The sequence below is a fragment of the Hypomesus nipponensis genome, chromosome 6 (genome assembly GCF_054491055.1).
Source record: "Hypomesus nipponensis isolate SF chromosome 6, ASM5449105v1, whole genome shotgun sequence".
NCBI classification, from domain to species: Eukaryota; Metazoa; Chordata; class Actinopteri; order Osmeriformes; family Osmeridae; genus Hypomesus; species Hypomesus nipponensis.
In genome coordinates this window covers 19,795,040-19,810,549 of record NC_140366.1, presented here as the reverse complement: position 1 = coordinate 19,810,549, position 15,510 = coordinate 19,795,040, and the positions used below count along the sequence as shown (strand labels likewise).

General features: G+C 49.9%; 1 protein-coding gene across 6 annotated transcripts; it reads left to right on the top strand.

Annotated features, from left to right (window-relative positions):
* The first annotated feature begins 144 nt into the window (after window positions 1–144).
* On the top strand, window positions 145–14,931 carry dnajc5ga (DnaJ (Hsp40) homolog, subfamily C, member 5 gamma a). Of its 6 annotated transcripts, XM_084700787.1 has the most exons (7): window positions 3,065–3,210; window positions 3,527–3,734; window positions 3,894–4,021; window positions 4,417–4,630; window positions 6,588–6,744; window positions 7,557–7,753; window positions 11,941–12,053. In XM_084700787.1, exons 3-6 carry the CDS (start codon window positions 3,903–3,905, stop codon window positions 7,748–7,750), a joined length of 684 nt encoding a protein of 227 aa, XP_084556913.1. In that variant the 5' UTR covers window positions 3,065–3,210; window positions 3,527–3,734; window positions 3,894–3,902; the 3' UTR covers window positions 7,751–7,753; window positions 11,941–12,053. The 6 variants fall into 6 exon arrangements, with proteins under 6 accessions (XP_084556912.1, XP_084556911.1, XP_084556913.1 ...); XM_084700786.1 differs by lacking the exons at window positions 3,065–3,210; window positions 3,527–3,734 and adding an exon at window positions 145–552 and having other exon boundaries at window positions 3,891–4,021; XM_084700785.1 differs by lacking the exons at window positions 3,065–3,210; window positions 3,527–3,734 and adding an exon at window positions 146–552.
* The last annotated feature ends 579 nt before the right edge of the window (window positions 14,932–15,510 follow it).

Sequence of the window (15,510 nt, the reverse complement as noted above, 5' to 3'; positions counted from 1 at the left end):
GTCTGTTTCTTTCCTGCAATGCAAAAATAGACATGCTCATTCTATGACAATTGATAATGACGACAAAAGCCGGGTTTCCCAGATTCGTTAAGAAGCTCTTAAGAAGCTCTTAACGCTAAGAGCTTCTCAACGAATCTGGGAAACCCGGCCAATAGCGGTAGATGACAGCACGTGAAGACGCAATCATTCACATCTACATGTTATCTTGACGGGTGAAGGAGGTTGTATGAGTGCCACAAGTTAGAGTAGACGTTATTCTTATACGAACCCAACAACTTGATGTTCAAACTGTTATCTACTTCTGCAGCTTCTACGCTGATAGTAATTTTATGCAAATTAATGCACCGTGTGACGAAGTTTTTCTTGACTTCCTGAGAAACAGCCAATCGTAACGTCTCCAGCCTGCTGCGCTAGTTGCTAGCAGGACGCTGCTTCCACACTGTGATCCAAGGAGTGGCGGAGACACTGAGCGATAGACTGGATTGACATAGTGGATGCCTCTATGATCGACCTAACGTTACAGCGCATTAAACCACATCACGTTTGCACGAGGTAAGTTTAACGGTTAGGTTACGGTCAATACCTAGGCCATTGGTCTTTTGTTTAAAAGGCAGGCAAGTAACGTCGTTAGCATGGTAGTAGCATTGCTACGTTTATTGCTAGGTAAATTAGCCCAGTAGCTAAATCGGCTAGCATGCTACAGTCTTAATGTTATTTGGCTTTGTCCCCGGTTACCGTTAAGCACTTTTTTATTTAGCTTAGCACTGTAGGTATTGCTAAGCTAGTTGGTGCAGCTATTTTAAATCGTTTGTTTCCCTATGAACACACACTGCCAGTGTCACTGGCGAACCGGACTTAGACCAGCTACAACTAGCGGGTAGCTTCTTGACAGGGGTACAGTAGCTAGCAAGTTGTGACATTTCAACGGGGGCACAGGAGGGATTATAGAATCCCACCATATCAGCAAGCACCAGCTTGATACGAGAGAACGTAGCAGACAAGACTCTGAGACGGGAAAGACGGGATGTAAAAATGGAAAGTAATTCTCCATGTCCAGATTAGCAAGGGATTATCGCTACACAAGTCAAGGGCACATAAACTGGTTACGAGAGTACCGTAACTCTTGCGCTGACTAGGCTAAAGTTGCCGGTTCTAATATTACGATCGGTAATAGACAGTTTTCGTATAGGCTAAAGTGTGTTCAACAACCTTTTCCCAAACCGGCCTGGATTCAATGTAAGCTTGTCCCGTAACTGACCAGAAAGCCCTCGACAGGTAGCACTTATTACATAAATGTCAGTCACGTGTGTATTTAGCAACTTTACTAGGCGTCATCAACGAAATGCTTTGTTGCCAACCCCAATAAATTGACTGATTTGATCACATGCTAGTATCTGTCATTGCTGTAAACTTCTAGCCAAGCCTGGGTGACTATGGTCAAGGCTGCTGGTAAAGAGGAGTCTGACATATACGTAATAATATACTGTATACATTGCTATATTTAGGCCTACTTTGTACAGTCTGTGACTGCAATGATGAAGACAACGATACAATAAATAACATCCGGCCTTAAAATGACTTCAAAAGAGAAGCTAGAAATAGCTTTCCAGAGAAAAACGAGAACTGTAAAGCGATACAAAGACTCCTTAGTTACACCAGACGTGTGCTGTGGGCAGCACCACCCTCTAACTTCTCACATTATTATGACGGGACGGAGGCAAGACATGCGGGAGTGTCGGGATAAGTGACTGCTGCGGTAGCAGAGCAAGGTAGACGACTCGATGGGTTGTCACTCTATTGACGTTGTGTCAAGGACCATCTTTCCTGCTTCAATCTGAATGACTGTTCAGATTTATAAGCCTGATGTACTTAGGATTCATATGCATACAGGCTGGGTGAGATAATCTCTCTGGTTTAATCATAATCTGGATAGTTAGCATTGACTGGGTGTAGTAATGTACAGCCTGGTGGTTAGAGCTGACCTCTGACCTCTAGTTGACACAGCCAGGGCACTGGTTGGCTAATGGGGACCCTCATGGCTAGAAAGATAAGCATAAAGCCTTCTCTCTCTACCCTATCACCGCTCATGATTTGCTGTTTAGGAAATACGGACGGATTAATAACACCTCACCCTGCAGTTGATCTAAGCTTAGCCTGCAACCTTGGGCTGTTAGGGATGGGTACAGGTCAGTGCAGAGCTTTGGACAGCTTGCAGGTTCAAATTCCCCCATTTGTCATTTTGGATAAAAGCATCTATCAAATGATTATCTACATTCTGAATCCTGGTCTTTTGCGTCAGACTAGCCTGTAGCAGTTCTGAGAAAAGAGTCTTCCCTTGGTACATATTAGATCACTGTTTTTCCCTTCTTGGTCCTGCATGTCTCACAGGAAGCCTTGCTGGGCTCACCGTGGCATCAGCTGGTCACTGAAATTGTTTTGAAAACAGATATAATCAGTTATTAGAACAACATACCTCTTAAATGACATACTCTAACTGATACTCAATGTTCCTGTGAGTGTATATAGGATGTTAGTACATTATAGGCATGTACAGACAGAGGGCAATACGGATCCGTATTGACCGGCGAGGAGGGCAATACGCGGCTGGCATGACTCCCCATTAGCTAATCACAACGCTCGTGCCGTCCTTGCCATATAATAATGAATATTATTATTAATAATGAATATTATTATATGGCAACGACAGTACGAGCGTTCTGATTGGCTAATGGGTAGTCATGCCAGACGCTTATTGACCTCATCGTCGGTCCGCGGTCTGATACGGATCTGATACCCTGTCGGGGCTTATTTTCCCGATAATGACCGGTGTTCTATACATTAACCCTTACTTATTGCCCTCCTCTGACGTCATCTTCAAAATGCGCGATATCGAGGAGTCAGCTGAGTTTTACCAAATAACTTCAAGTCGATACTGAAGACGTCAACGGCGACAAAGAAATTGTTAACTTTCTAAAATGGTCGTAATTTGTGTTGGAATTAAAGCCATTTTAGCAGAACAGTGTTGTCCGCTTTCTATCAAAATTAATTGGTTGCTAGGCAACACCTGAAACACACCGCGAGAAGACTCGAGAGCTAGCTACAATTAGCCTACCATTTATTTTCATTTACAAAATGAAAATAGCTAAAAATGCCATATAATTGACAACTTACTAACCTCCACCTCACTCTCCCGGCATGACCTCACTCTCGGTTAGTAAGTAGTTATTATTGAAACTAACCTCCACAAAGCTTATTCACTTCTGCTTGCTGGTGTGCAGCTTGTCAGACTGGTTCCACAAGTTGCAATATTTATCACACAACATCCAATCAGGACCTGACAAGACTGGCCATACATTCATTTACCCTACCTTACATTTTGCTCATAAAGCAGATGTTTTTATGCAAAGCAACATAAAAATATTTACAAACAATATTACAACAACAAGGTTGTGTTCTTGCGCCAGGCCAGCCAGGTTAGTGTTAGGAGGGGGATTTTTTTAAAACATTTTTTTTTCCCCTGACAAAGATATCCAATCAGAGACGGTTTCAGCGCATGGCCCAACAGCTCAGTGTGCTCTAAGCCCATGCTGGTCATGTTGGCACATTCTCTGTTCTGTGTCCCCGGGTGGGGTCCTGTGAAAGAAGCGATGGGTCCTGTGAGGCAGTGTGCATGCCCTCCAGTGTTCATGCCAGGCTGGGAGGCCCTGTAGCAGCAACATCCACACCAGCTGAGGGTTAGAGGCCTGCTCCTCCTGGATGGAGGGTGCTTTAGCATGGATTAGTGCTTGTTATTTTAGTACTGTTTTTTGACACTGTACTCACTGTGTGTGTGTGTGTGTGTGCGGTCGGTCTTGTGTGACTGCTTGTGTGTGTGTGTGCGTGTGCCTCAGCAGAGTAGCACCATGGCAGAGCCGAACCAGAGGCCCCCAGCCAGGAAGATGTCCACAGCTGGGGACAGCCTGTACAAGGTGCTGGGCCTGGAGAAGGGGGCTACCTCAGAGGACATCAAGAAGGCCTACAGGTGAGGGAGGGAGGGAGGGAGGGAGGAGAGGGAAGGAGGAGGAGGGAGGAGCGAGGAGGAGGGAGGGAGGAGAAGGAGCGAGGAGAAGGGAGGGAGTGAGGAGGAGGAGGAGGAGAAGGAGGGAGGGAGGAGCGAGGGGAGGGAGGGAGGAGAAGGAGGGAGTGAGGAGGAGGAGGAGGAGAAGGAGGGAGGGAGGAGCGAGGGGAGGGAGGGAGGGAGGGAGGGAGGAGCGAGGGGAGGGAGGGAGGGGTTCCTCTACTGGTTCACAACAAGACAGTATGGTCCCTGACACAAGAATGGGTCATTAGTCATAATCTGTTTAGGGTTTAAAATCATTTAACTTTTCATTTGTTTTCTTGACTAATCTCTTTTCCCCTCCCTCTCACTCTCTCCAGGAAACTAGCGTTGAAGTATCACCCAGACAAGAACCCAGACAACCCGGAGGCAGCAGAGAAGTTCAAGGAGATAAACAACGCCAACTCCATCCTGAACGACGACACCAAGAGGAAGATCTATGACGAGTACGGCTCCATGGGGCTCTACGTGTCTGAGCAGTTTGGGGAGGAGAGCGTCAAGTACTACTTCCTAATGTCCAAGTGGTGGTTCAAGGTGAGATCCTACTGTCTCTCTCTGTCGCTGTCTCTGTCTCTCTGTGTCTCTGTCTGTCGCTCTCTCTGTCACTCTCTCTGACTCTCTTTTCATTTACTAACTGGATTGCGCCCATTTCAGGCGTAAAAAAGCGGGTAAAGACATAAAACCGTATTTACAAAGGCAGCGCACTTGAGTAAAAACGCAGATTACCGCTGCTGGGAGGGTGTAAGGTAAAGTGGGTGTGTGCGGCAAAGAGATGGGAGGAGAGGTGTAGTTCTTCCTTGTAACATGTTAATGTTAGCTGTAAGTTCGTGAACCAATATTTCTATCTCCTGTTCGCTGAACCTTCTTTTTATTTTCCTCGAATCACCTATGGTGGCAGTAACATGCAGGCGATTTCTACCGTCTTTTAACTGCACGCTTTAACATTAATTCTAAAGGGCGGAGTAAGGCGCTGATTGCCCAACGAGGATCTGGTTTGATAAATACCACGCAAAATGCGGAAATACACCGTGCGCTATTTGCGGTTGGGCAAAGGCGCAGATTAAGCTGCGGTCGCAATGTTAGTAAATGAGGCTCTGAGTCTCTGTCTGTCTCTCTGTCGATGTCTCTCTCTGTCTCTCTGTCTCTGTCGGTGTCTGTCTCTCTGTCTCTGTCGGTGTCCTTCTCTCTGTCTCTCTCTGTCTCTGTCTGTCGCTGTCTGTCTCTGTCTGTCTTTGTCTGTCTCTGTCTCTGTCTGTCTCCGTCTCTTTCTCTCTCTCTGTCGGTGTCTCTGTCTCTCTGTCGGTGTCTCTCTCTCCCACCCACGTCCCTCCTCCTCCAGCCTGGAGTTTAACACGTAGCAGACACACACAATAGACCTGAGGAGGTGCAGCATCCAGAGAGGGTGACGTCGCCTGGCCTTGACAAGCATCAGTGAACAGCTAGAGTTATCAGAGACAGCTACAGTACAGCACAGTATAGACACAGCTACAGGTCTGCTGTAGACAGCTACAGTACAGCACAGTATAGACACAGCTACAGTACAGCACAGTATAGACACAGCTACAGGTCTGCTGTAGACAGCTACAGTACAGCACAGTATAGACACAGCTACAGTACAGCACAGTATAGACACAGCTGCAGTACAGCACAGTATAGACACAGCTACAGTACAGCACAGTATAGACACAGCTACAGTACAGCACAGTATAGACACAGCTGCAGTACAGCACAGTATAGACACAGCTACAGTACAGCACAGTATAGACACAGCTGCAGTACAGCACAGTATAGACACAGCTACAGGTCTGCTGTAGAGAGCTACAGTACAGCACAGTATAGACACAGCTACAGTACAGCACAGTATAGACACAGCTGCAGTACAGCACAGTATAGACACAGCTGCAGTACAGCACAGTATAGACACAGCTGCAGTACAGCACAGTATAGACACAGCTACAGTACAGCACAGTATAGACACAGCTGCAGTACAGCACAGTATAGACACAGCTACAGGTCTGCTGTAGACAGCTACAGTACAGCACAGTATAGACACAGCTGCAGTACAGCACAGTATAGACACAGCTGCAGTACAGCACAGTATAGACACAGCTACAGGTCTGCTATAGACAGCTACAGTACAGCACAGTATAGACACAGCTGCAGTACAGCACAGTATAGACACAGCTGCAGTACAGCACAGTATAGACACAGCTACAGGTCTGCTATAGACAGCTACAGTACAGCACAGTATAGACACAGCTGCAGTACAGCACAGTATAGACACAGCTACAGGTCTGCTATAGACAGCTAGCTCTGGATGCTCCTGGCTGCTCTCCTCTGGCAGTGCTGGTCTAGATCTGATGTGTGGTGGGGAGAGGGCAGAGGGCTGGTGTCTCCAGCTATGCCCTGCTGACTGCACATGGAAGGTGCGTACAGTACTGTGTGTTTGGTGTGTTTCTGTGTGTTACTGTGTAACGTGTGTGTGTTGCAGTCCCTGGTGCTGTGCTGCACAGTGTTCTCCTGCTGTTGCTGCTGCTGCTGCTGCTGTTTCTGCTGTGGGAAATGCAAACCTCCAGAAGATGATGAGAACTACCAGTACGTCGACCCTGAAGATCTGGAGGCTCAGATCAAGGCAGAACAAGACGGAGGTGAGAGGGAGGGAGGGGGGGAGAGAGGTTTTAGGCATTTACAAGAAGGTAAAGAAGGGAGGAGTGATGGAGGAGTTAAAGGGGTAGTGGATGATGGGGCAAGAAACTTTGTTTTTCCCATCCTTGTCCTTGGCTTTTCCTCCCCCCCCCCCCTCCTCCTCTCCTGGTGCTCCACCACCCCACCCCCCTCTCCTCCTCCCTCTCCTCCAGTAACAGGCCTGTCCACAGATGTCCTTTCTTCAGCCTGAGTAGACTCTGTCACTTCCTGTCAGGGCAGGAGCAGGAGGGGGGGGGGGCAGCATATGGGGCCAGCCAGTGTGTGTGTGGGCTCTCTAGCTAGATTACCCTACATGGAATGAGTGGGAGAAGGGAGGAGGAGAAGAGGAGGGGCGAGGGGGAGAGGAAGAGGGGTCCAGCATTAACAGCATGAGGTCTCTGTGATCAGTATCGTTTCAGTGTGTCATCATCACACCATCCTGAAAAGGTAGGAAACAATGTACTGAGGACCATTGATGGTTTGTCTTGCTTTCTGCCAGGCGTAGGTGTGTGTGTACACCTGTGTGTGTTTGAGAGGTCAGGGATACAGGCAGTTGCGTAACTGAGGGCTGGTTACCGTGGCAGCAGGGCAGACTACAGCTACATTGATCCGTTTTTCTAAACGTTTAAAAACACGAAGACGGTTTCTAACGTACTGTAAAGCCCTCCGACAGAGGAACCACCTGGACTGCTCCCAGGAAAGCTTTATGACCAGCTGTAGCGCTGTGTCCTCTTGACAAGCCAGCAGCCTTCATCCTCCTCATCCTCACCCCCAGGCGACGTGGTGATCGTGGGGCAGCCGTTGCTCGGCCCAGCAGTGAGTCCTGGTTCTGCTCTGGAGAACCCAGCAGTGAGTCCTGGTTCTGCTCTGGAGAACCCAGCAGTGAGTCCTGGTTCTGCTCTGGAGAACCCAGCTCTGCCCAGCGCCGGGACAGAGAACCCTGGGGAAACGCTCCCGGAAGCCAAATGACTCGTAAGACATCAGCTTGCTGCCCTGCTCCTGTCATCCACACCTGTCGTCCATCTCACTGCAGCAGCATCCCTGCTCCTGTCATCCATCTCACTGCAGCAGCATCCCTGCTCCTGTCATCCACACCTGTCGTCCATCTCACTGCAGCAGCATCCCTGCTCCTGTCGTCCATCTCACTGCAGCAGCATCCCTGCTCCTGTCATCCACACCTGTCGTCCATCTCACTGCAGCAGCATCCCTGCTCCTGCCGTCCATCTCACTGCAGCAGCATCCCTGCTCCTGTCATCCACACCTGTCGTCCATCTCACTGCAGCAGCATCCCTGCTCCTGCCGTCCATCTCACTGCAGCAGCATCCCTGCTCCTGTCGTCCATCTCACTGCAGCGGCATCCCTGCTCCTGTCATCCACACCTGTCCTCCATTTTGGATCTGCGACTGCTGCTCGGTGCATGGAGAAGCATGCCTGTCCGTCCTCCATTTAGTTTTTCGTTTGTTTGTCGTGTCATGTTTCCTGCCTGTGGTGTGCTCAGGTCATCGCCGTGGTGATGTGATGGTGCCTGGCTGCATGGCTTACCTGGAGCACTCCACTCTGCAAACCTGTTCTGTCATGTGACCTTAGTGTGTGTGAGAAGGACAAGTGTGTGTGTGATGAGGACAAGTGTGTGTGGTGAGGACAGGGGTGTGTGGTGAGGACAGGGGTTTGTGGTGAGGACAGGGATGTGTGGTGAGGACAGGGGTTTGTGGTGAGGACAGGGGTGTGTGGTGAGGACAGGGGTGTGTGGTGAGGACAGGGGTGTGTGGTGAGGACAGGGGTGTGTGGTGGGGACAGGGGTGTGTGGTGAGGACAGGGGTGTGTGGTGAGGACAGGGGTGTGTGGTGAGGACAGGGGTGTGTGTGTGTGTGTGTTCTAGTAGGAGTCTACCTCTCCTGACGTGAACCACCGCTGTCCAACCACAGCCAGCCATCTGCTTGTGCTCTGTTACCTTGATCATCCACACACACACACACACACACACACACCCCTTACATACACACTGTCTGTGTGTCCTGTTTATCCCGCTAACACCTGTGTGGATGTGTCCATCATCATCATCTTCATCTCTCCAGGGGGCATGGGTTACATCTTCGCAGGATGTCTGTCATTCCATCATAGCTGCTAAGTTAAGGATGACCTCAGGATGACCTCAGGATGACCTCAGGATGACCTCAGGATGACCTCAGGATGACCTCAGGTCTCACTGAGCTGGAGAGACAGCTGTAGCTTCTGGAGAAGATGACATCACAGAGAGAGACAGCTGTAGCTTCTGGAGAAGATGACATCACAGAGAGAGACAGCTGTAGCTACTGGAGAAGATGACATCACAGAGAGAGACAGCTGTAGCTTCTGGAGAAGATATCACAGAGAGAGACAGCTGTAGCTTCTGGAGAAGATGACATCACAGAGAGAGACAGCTGTAGCTTCTGGAGAAGATGACATCACAGAGAGAGAAAGCTGTAGCTTCTGGAGAAGATGACATCACAGAGAGAGACAGCTGTAGCTTCTGGAGAAGATATCACAGAGAGAGACAGCTGTAGCTTCTGGAGAAGATGACATCACAGAGAGAGACAGCTGTAGCTTCTGGAGAAGATGACATCACACAGAGAGACAGCTGTAGCTTCTGGAGAAGATGACATCACAGAGAGAGACAGCTGTAGCTTCTGGAGAAGATGACATCACAGAGTTAATGGCTGCCTCACGCCCTCTCTCTCTACTCAGCATCTCTTCTGGCTGTGTCTGTGGGTTTGACTGTGTACATTTTCAAAATGGCCACAGATGTGTTTTAAAATCCCTTCGTAGGGACTTGGTTGAGAAAAGCTCAAATTTTGATTGTGTGTTTGTTACATACGGCCAATCAGCACAGATGTTTAAAAGGCTGCTGACCAGCAGTTATTGGTAAAGGGCTCAGAAATGTGACCTATGGGTCTGTGGTGAGAGAGTGGAGATGTTCTGCTGGTGTGGTGAGAGAGTGGAGATGTTCCTCTGGTGTGGTGAGAGAGTGGAGATGTTCTGCTGGTGTGGTGAGAGACTGGAGATGTCCTGCTGGTGTGGTGAGAGACTGAAGATGTTCTGCTGGTGTGGTGAGAGAGTGGAGATGTTCTGCTGGTGTGGTGAGAGACTGGAGATGTTCTGCTGGTGTGGTGAGAGACTGGAGATGTTCTTCTGGTGTGGTGAGAGAGTGGAGATGTTCTGCTGGTGTGGTGAGAGACTGGAGATGTCCTGCTGGTGTGGTGAGAGACTGAAGATGTTCTGCTGGTGTGGTGAGAGACTGGAGATGTTCTGCTGGTGTGGTGAGAGACTGGAGATGTTCTGCTGGTGTGGTGAGAGACTGGAGATGTTCTGCTGGTGTGGTGAGAGACTGGAGATGTTCTGCTGGTGTGGTGAGAGACTGGAGATGTCCTGCTGGTGTGGTGAGAGACTGAAGATGTTCTGCTGGTGTGGTGAGAGACTGGAGATGTTCTGCTGGTGTGGTGAGAGACTGGAGATGGTCTGCTGGTGTGGTGAGAGACTGGAGATGTTCTGCTGGTGTGGTGAGAGACTAGAGATGTTCTGCTGGTGTGGTGAGAGACTGGAGATGTTCTGCTGGTGTGGTGAGAGACTGGAGATGTTCTGCTGGTGTGGTGAGAGACTGGAGATGTTCTGCTGGTGTGGTGAGAGACTGAAGATGTTCTGCTGGTGTGGTGAGAGACTGGAGATGTTCTTCTGTCTAAGCTGTCTCTCCACCCTGCTGCGTGTGGGTGTGGATTCTGTCTTCAGGAAAGTGACTGTGTGGATGACCTGGGGAGAGCAGGTAGGTGTCTTAAGACACTGTATACTTACATACCTGGTACACACCTCACATACCTGGTACACATGCACGCAGATGGTACACAATGGGATTTTTTGTATCTACTGCAGGGTGCTGGTAGATGAGATCTCTATAGATCTACTGCAGGGTGCTGGTAGATGAGATCTCTATAGATCTACTGCAGGGTGCTAGTAGATGAAATCTCTATAGATCTACTGCAGGGTGCTGGTAGATGAGATCTCTATAGATCTACTGCAGGGTGCTGGTAGATGAGATCTCTATAGATCTACTGCAGGGTGCTGGTAGATGAGATCTCTATAGATCTACTGCAGGGTGCTGGTAGATGAGATCTCTATAGATCTACTGCAGGGTGCTGGTAGATGAGATCTCTATAGATCTACTGCAGGGTGCTGGTAGATGAGATCTCTATAGATCTACTGCAGGGTGCTGGTAGATGAGATCTCTATAGATCTACTGCAGGGTGCTGGTAGATGAGATCTCTATAGATCTACTGCAGGGTGCTGGTAGATGAGATCTCTATAGATCTACTGCAGGGTGCTGGTAGATGAGATCTCTATAGATCTACTGCAGGGTGCTGGTAGATGAGATCTCTATAGATCTACTGCAGGGTGCTGGTAGATGAGATCTCTATAGATCTACTGCAGGGTGCTAGTAGATGAAATCTCTATAGATCTACTGCAGGGTGCTGGTAGATGAGATCTCTATAGATCTACTGCAGGGTGCTGGTAGATGAGATCTCTATAGATCTACTACAGTGTGCTGGTAGATGAGATCTCTATAGATCTACTGCAGTGTGCTGGTAGATGAGATCTCTATAGATCTACTGCAGGGTGCTGGTAGATGAGATCTCTATAGATCTACTACAGGGTGCTGGTAGATGAGATCTCTATAGATCTACTACAGGGTGCTGGTAGATGAGATCTTTATAGATCTACTACAAGGTGCTGGTAGATGAGATCTCTATAGATCTACTGCAGGGTGCTGGTAGATGAGATCTCTATAGATCTACTACAGGGTGCTGGTAGATGAGATCTCTATAGATCTACTGCAGGTCTCTCAGACTTGGTTCTCTGTAGATCCCAGTCCTGTTGCTTGGTTAGGCAGCAGTAAACCCCCCACTCCTCCCTGCTGGTGGGTCTCACCACACCGTCCAGGTGGTCCTGTCTAGTCATCCACCTGATGACTGGGACTTGAGGGTCAGCCTCTGTTCGTCCGTCCTCGTGGCTGTCAGGAACATTCCAGTCTTTGTTTGTTCATTTGGAATCCATGTTTTTTTACATTCAGGCTTTCTCTATTGCTTACTTTGTCTGTCTCTCTCTCCCCTCTCCTCCCTCTCTCCCTGCAGGTGCTCGTGGCCCTATCGTGATCCAGCCTCATTCCTCCACTGTCCCCTCTGAGCCCTCTGCCCCCGCAACCAACCAGCCCTCCTCCAAGCCCCAGCCCTGACCCCGCCTCGCCCAGCCAGCCAGCCCAGCCACAGCTCCCCCCGGCAGGCAGGGCCAGCTCAAAGGGCCCTGGAGGGAGGCCCTCCTGGAGCTCCTCCCACCACACACAGCCATGGACTCTCTGGTGCCAGCCAGACCCCCCCCTCTCCCAGGGCTGTGCCACAGGACTGAAGGACACAAGGCTTATTGCCTGAAGACCTGGACCTACAGATACACCCCCCCCAATCTCTGTTCCTGCCCCCTGCCCCCTAGAGGGTGTGAGGAGGGGCTCTCTGATGCATGCGTTATGTCTGACTGACTGCATGTCCCCACTGTACAGAACTGACACATCCTGCTAACCCTCTATGCAGCCCCCTCTCACACACACACACACACACACACACACACACACACACACACACACACACACACACACACACACTGCTACAGCCCCCTCACACCTCCTCTTCACCAGCACCCTTCATCACCACTCCCTCAACTTCCACTCTGGTCATACTCTGACATCAAAAACACCCCCCCCATCTCCCTCACCCTCCATCTCCCTCACCCTCCATCTCCTTCACCCCCCCATCTCCCTCACCCCCCATCTCCCTCACCCCCCATCTCCCTCATCCCCCATCTCCCTCACCCTCCATCTCCTTCACCCCCCCATCTCCCTCACCCCCCATCTCCCTCACCCCCCATCTCCCTCACCCCCCATCTCCCTCATCCCCCATCTCCCTCACCCCCCATCTCCTTCACCCCCCCATCTCCCTCATCCCCCATCTCCCTCATCCCCCATCTCCCTCACCCTCCATCTCCTTCACCCCCCCATCTCCCTCACCCCCCATCTCCCTCACCCCCCATCTCCCTCACCCCCATTACCAGCCAGGTCTCTGAGGCAGCCAGATCTCTGAGGCAGCCAGGCCTCTGCCTCTGAGGAAGTCTGGCTTCAGTGATTCATTCTCTTTGTTTATAGTTGTGTTTGATGCTTTTCATTTTGCTCAAGATATATTTTGCATATTTTCTCAAATGCCAGTTGTAATTTTGAGCTGTTCGCATTCTCCTTTTGTAACGTCAAGATCATGATAGACCAAAGCCAAACTAGCCACGCCACTAAGCACCCTGCGACCACTAGCACCCTGCGACCACGAGCACCCTGCGACCACGAGCACCCTGCGACCACGAGCACCCTGCGACCACGAGCACCCTGCGACCACGAGCACCCTGCGACCACGAGCACCCTGACCTCCAGAGACTTGAAGGGAGGGAAAATGCTGCTAGCAACGGTGGGATTTTCCTTTAGCCAATAGACATGTTGTGAGAGGAGCTGGCGCCCCTGGTCCAATAGGAAGCCTGTGATGTGAGGTGTGTGTGTTATGGAGTGAGAGGTCCACCTCCCCCGCCCTCACACACCACTACAGAGAACAGCCTAACTCTTCTGTCTGACCTGGGCGCATTCTGCCACTACACCAAGGTGTATACGAGGAGCTATGCACTTATTATGATTTTTTTTGTTTCTGTTTTTTAGACTGTGACACAGGTTAATAGTGACAGCCAGCTGCTGCAGGTATAGCTGCATGTGGCCTCCTGCCTGCTTACTGCCCCACCTGGCTCTGTAGCTCCGCCCCCCACCTGGCTCTGTAGCTCCGCCCCCCACCTGGCTCTGTAGCTCCGCCCCCCTGCTGGGGGAGGAGAGGGAACAGAGACCTGTGTGTGTGTGTGACAGGAGAAGTTGTCGTTGTGTTTCCCAGCAGAGAGGAAGAGGAAGCTCAGAGTGGTGTCAGGTTGAGGTAGTTAGCAGGGACTTCCTGACTTCCCGCCGATGTCAAAGCAAACCACTGAACCACTGACCTTGAAGCTTTGGATTTTTATGTTGCTCTGAAAAAAAGTGTTTACATGAATTTATCAGTAGCTTCAATTTATTACTGGAATTTTTAGCACCTTTTTAAAATAAAATTACACTTAGTATTAGCCAAAACCTTTTTCTTTTCTTTTTCTGTGATTCATGACACACTGTGTCTGGAAGTCTGTGAGAAAAGAGGTGATTATTATTTATTACTGAAATCTCTATCAGCTGTAATACTGATGGTGGTGGTGTGACATGCAACCAATGTTTTTGAAACTTGTTGTGAATGGCAATGTTTTAACAGAGATGTTTTAACAGTCAGTCTAATTTTTATAGTTCACATTGTCTTTTATTTTCTCTCTTGTTTTAATGAGTAAACCATGAGAGGGTGGGTTTAAACTCATGGACTGACATTAGCCAATGACAGGGGAGCTGTCTGATGATTGGATGAAAGACTGTGGTCCTCGGGGATTCACATCCTTCTTCCCAGAGTCCCTGTGGAGGCTGGGTGGAGGCAGGGAGGAGTACAGTCCTGGGGACTCGGAGACCAGGAGACTAGGAGACCAGGGGACTAGGAGACCAGGGGACTGGGAGACCAGGGGACTGGGAGACCAGGGGACTGGGAGACCAGGGGACTGGGAGACCAGGGGACTGAGAGACCAGGGGACTGAGAGACCAGGGGACTGAGAGACCAGGGGACTGAGAGACCAGGGGACTGGGAGACCAGGGGACTGGGAGACCAGGGGACTGGGAGACCAGGGGACTGGGAGACCAGGGGACTGGGAGACCAGGGGACTGGGAGACCAGGGGACTGGGAGACCAGGGGACTGGGAGACCAGGGGACTAGGCAATTAAAATACCAGGGACCAAGTGATGAGGGGACGAGGGAACCAGGTGACTAGAAGACTAAGGGACTAGGATACCAGGTGACTGAAGACGTGTCGATGCTCTTTAGTTCTGTCATTCATCGTTTACCACGCTCTCATGGACATGCTGATCTGTAAATGTGTATTTATATGATGATTATGAATCTAAACCAATAAAATAAGGGGGATTTATACAACTCCTGTATTGTGCACTACCTCTCTGCATTCCTGAGAGTAACAGAGAATTAGGTGAGTAACCAATTACAGGACAATGGAGCTGTGTACAAACAGGAATGTTTTTCCTGTCGAGGGAGCAGGGGCTCTGAGGGTCTGGACCAGGCAGGTCTGGACCAGGCAGGTCTGGACCAGGCAGGTCTGGACCAGGCAGGTCTGGACCAGGCAGGTCTGGACCAGGCAGGTCTGGACCAGGCAGGTCTGGACCAGGCAGGTCTGGACTGGTCTGGTCTGGGAGGATGAATGACACAGATCAGGAGGTGTGTTTAGCTTACTCTGCACTACCCCAGGCCTCTGGCCTATAAATGTCTGTGTAAGCTCATTATCTGATTAACCCGGTCTTAGCTCTGCTCAGATGACCAGCAGTTACCCTGGCACAGCCCTAACCAGGAAGTGGAGGAAGTCCAAAGGGTTGGGGAAGGTTGATATGGTCTAGATTACCCACCCAGTTGGGCCTGATGTCACGTATGTCTTTTCACTGGGCTAGTGGTTTTTTGACTGGATGTTTATATGTGCGATTACTCACAGATATAATATGTTTA

Excerpts from the sequence above, each read along its gene's own strand:
- dnajc5ga (XM_084700783.1), top strand. The coding sequence starts at position 9,732 with ATGTTCTGCTGGTGTGGTGAGAGAGTGGAGATGTTCCTCTGGTGTGGT. Across the intron at positions 10,578-11,940 it reads GGATGACCTGGGGAGAGCAG|GTGCTCGTGGCCCTATCGTG; the intron begins GTAGGTGTCTTA and ends CTCTCCCTGCAG.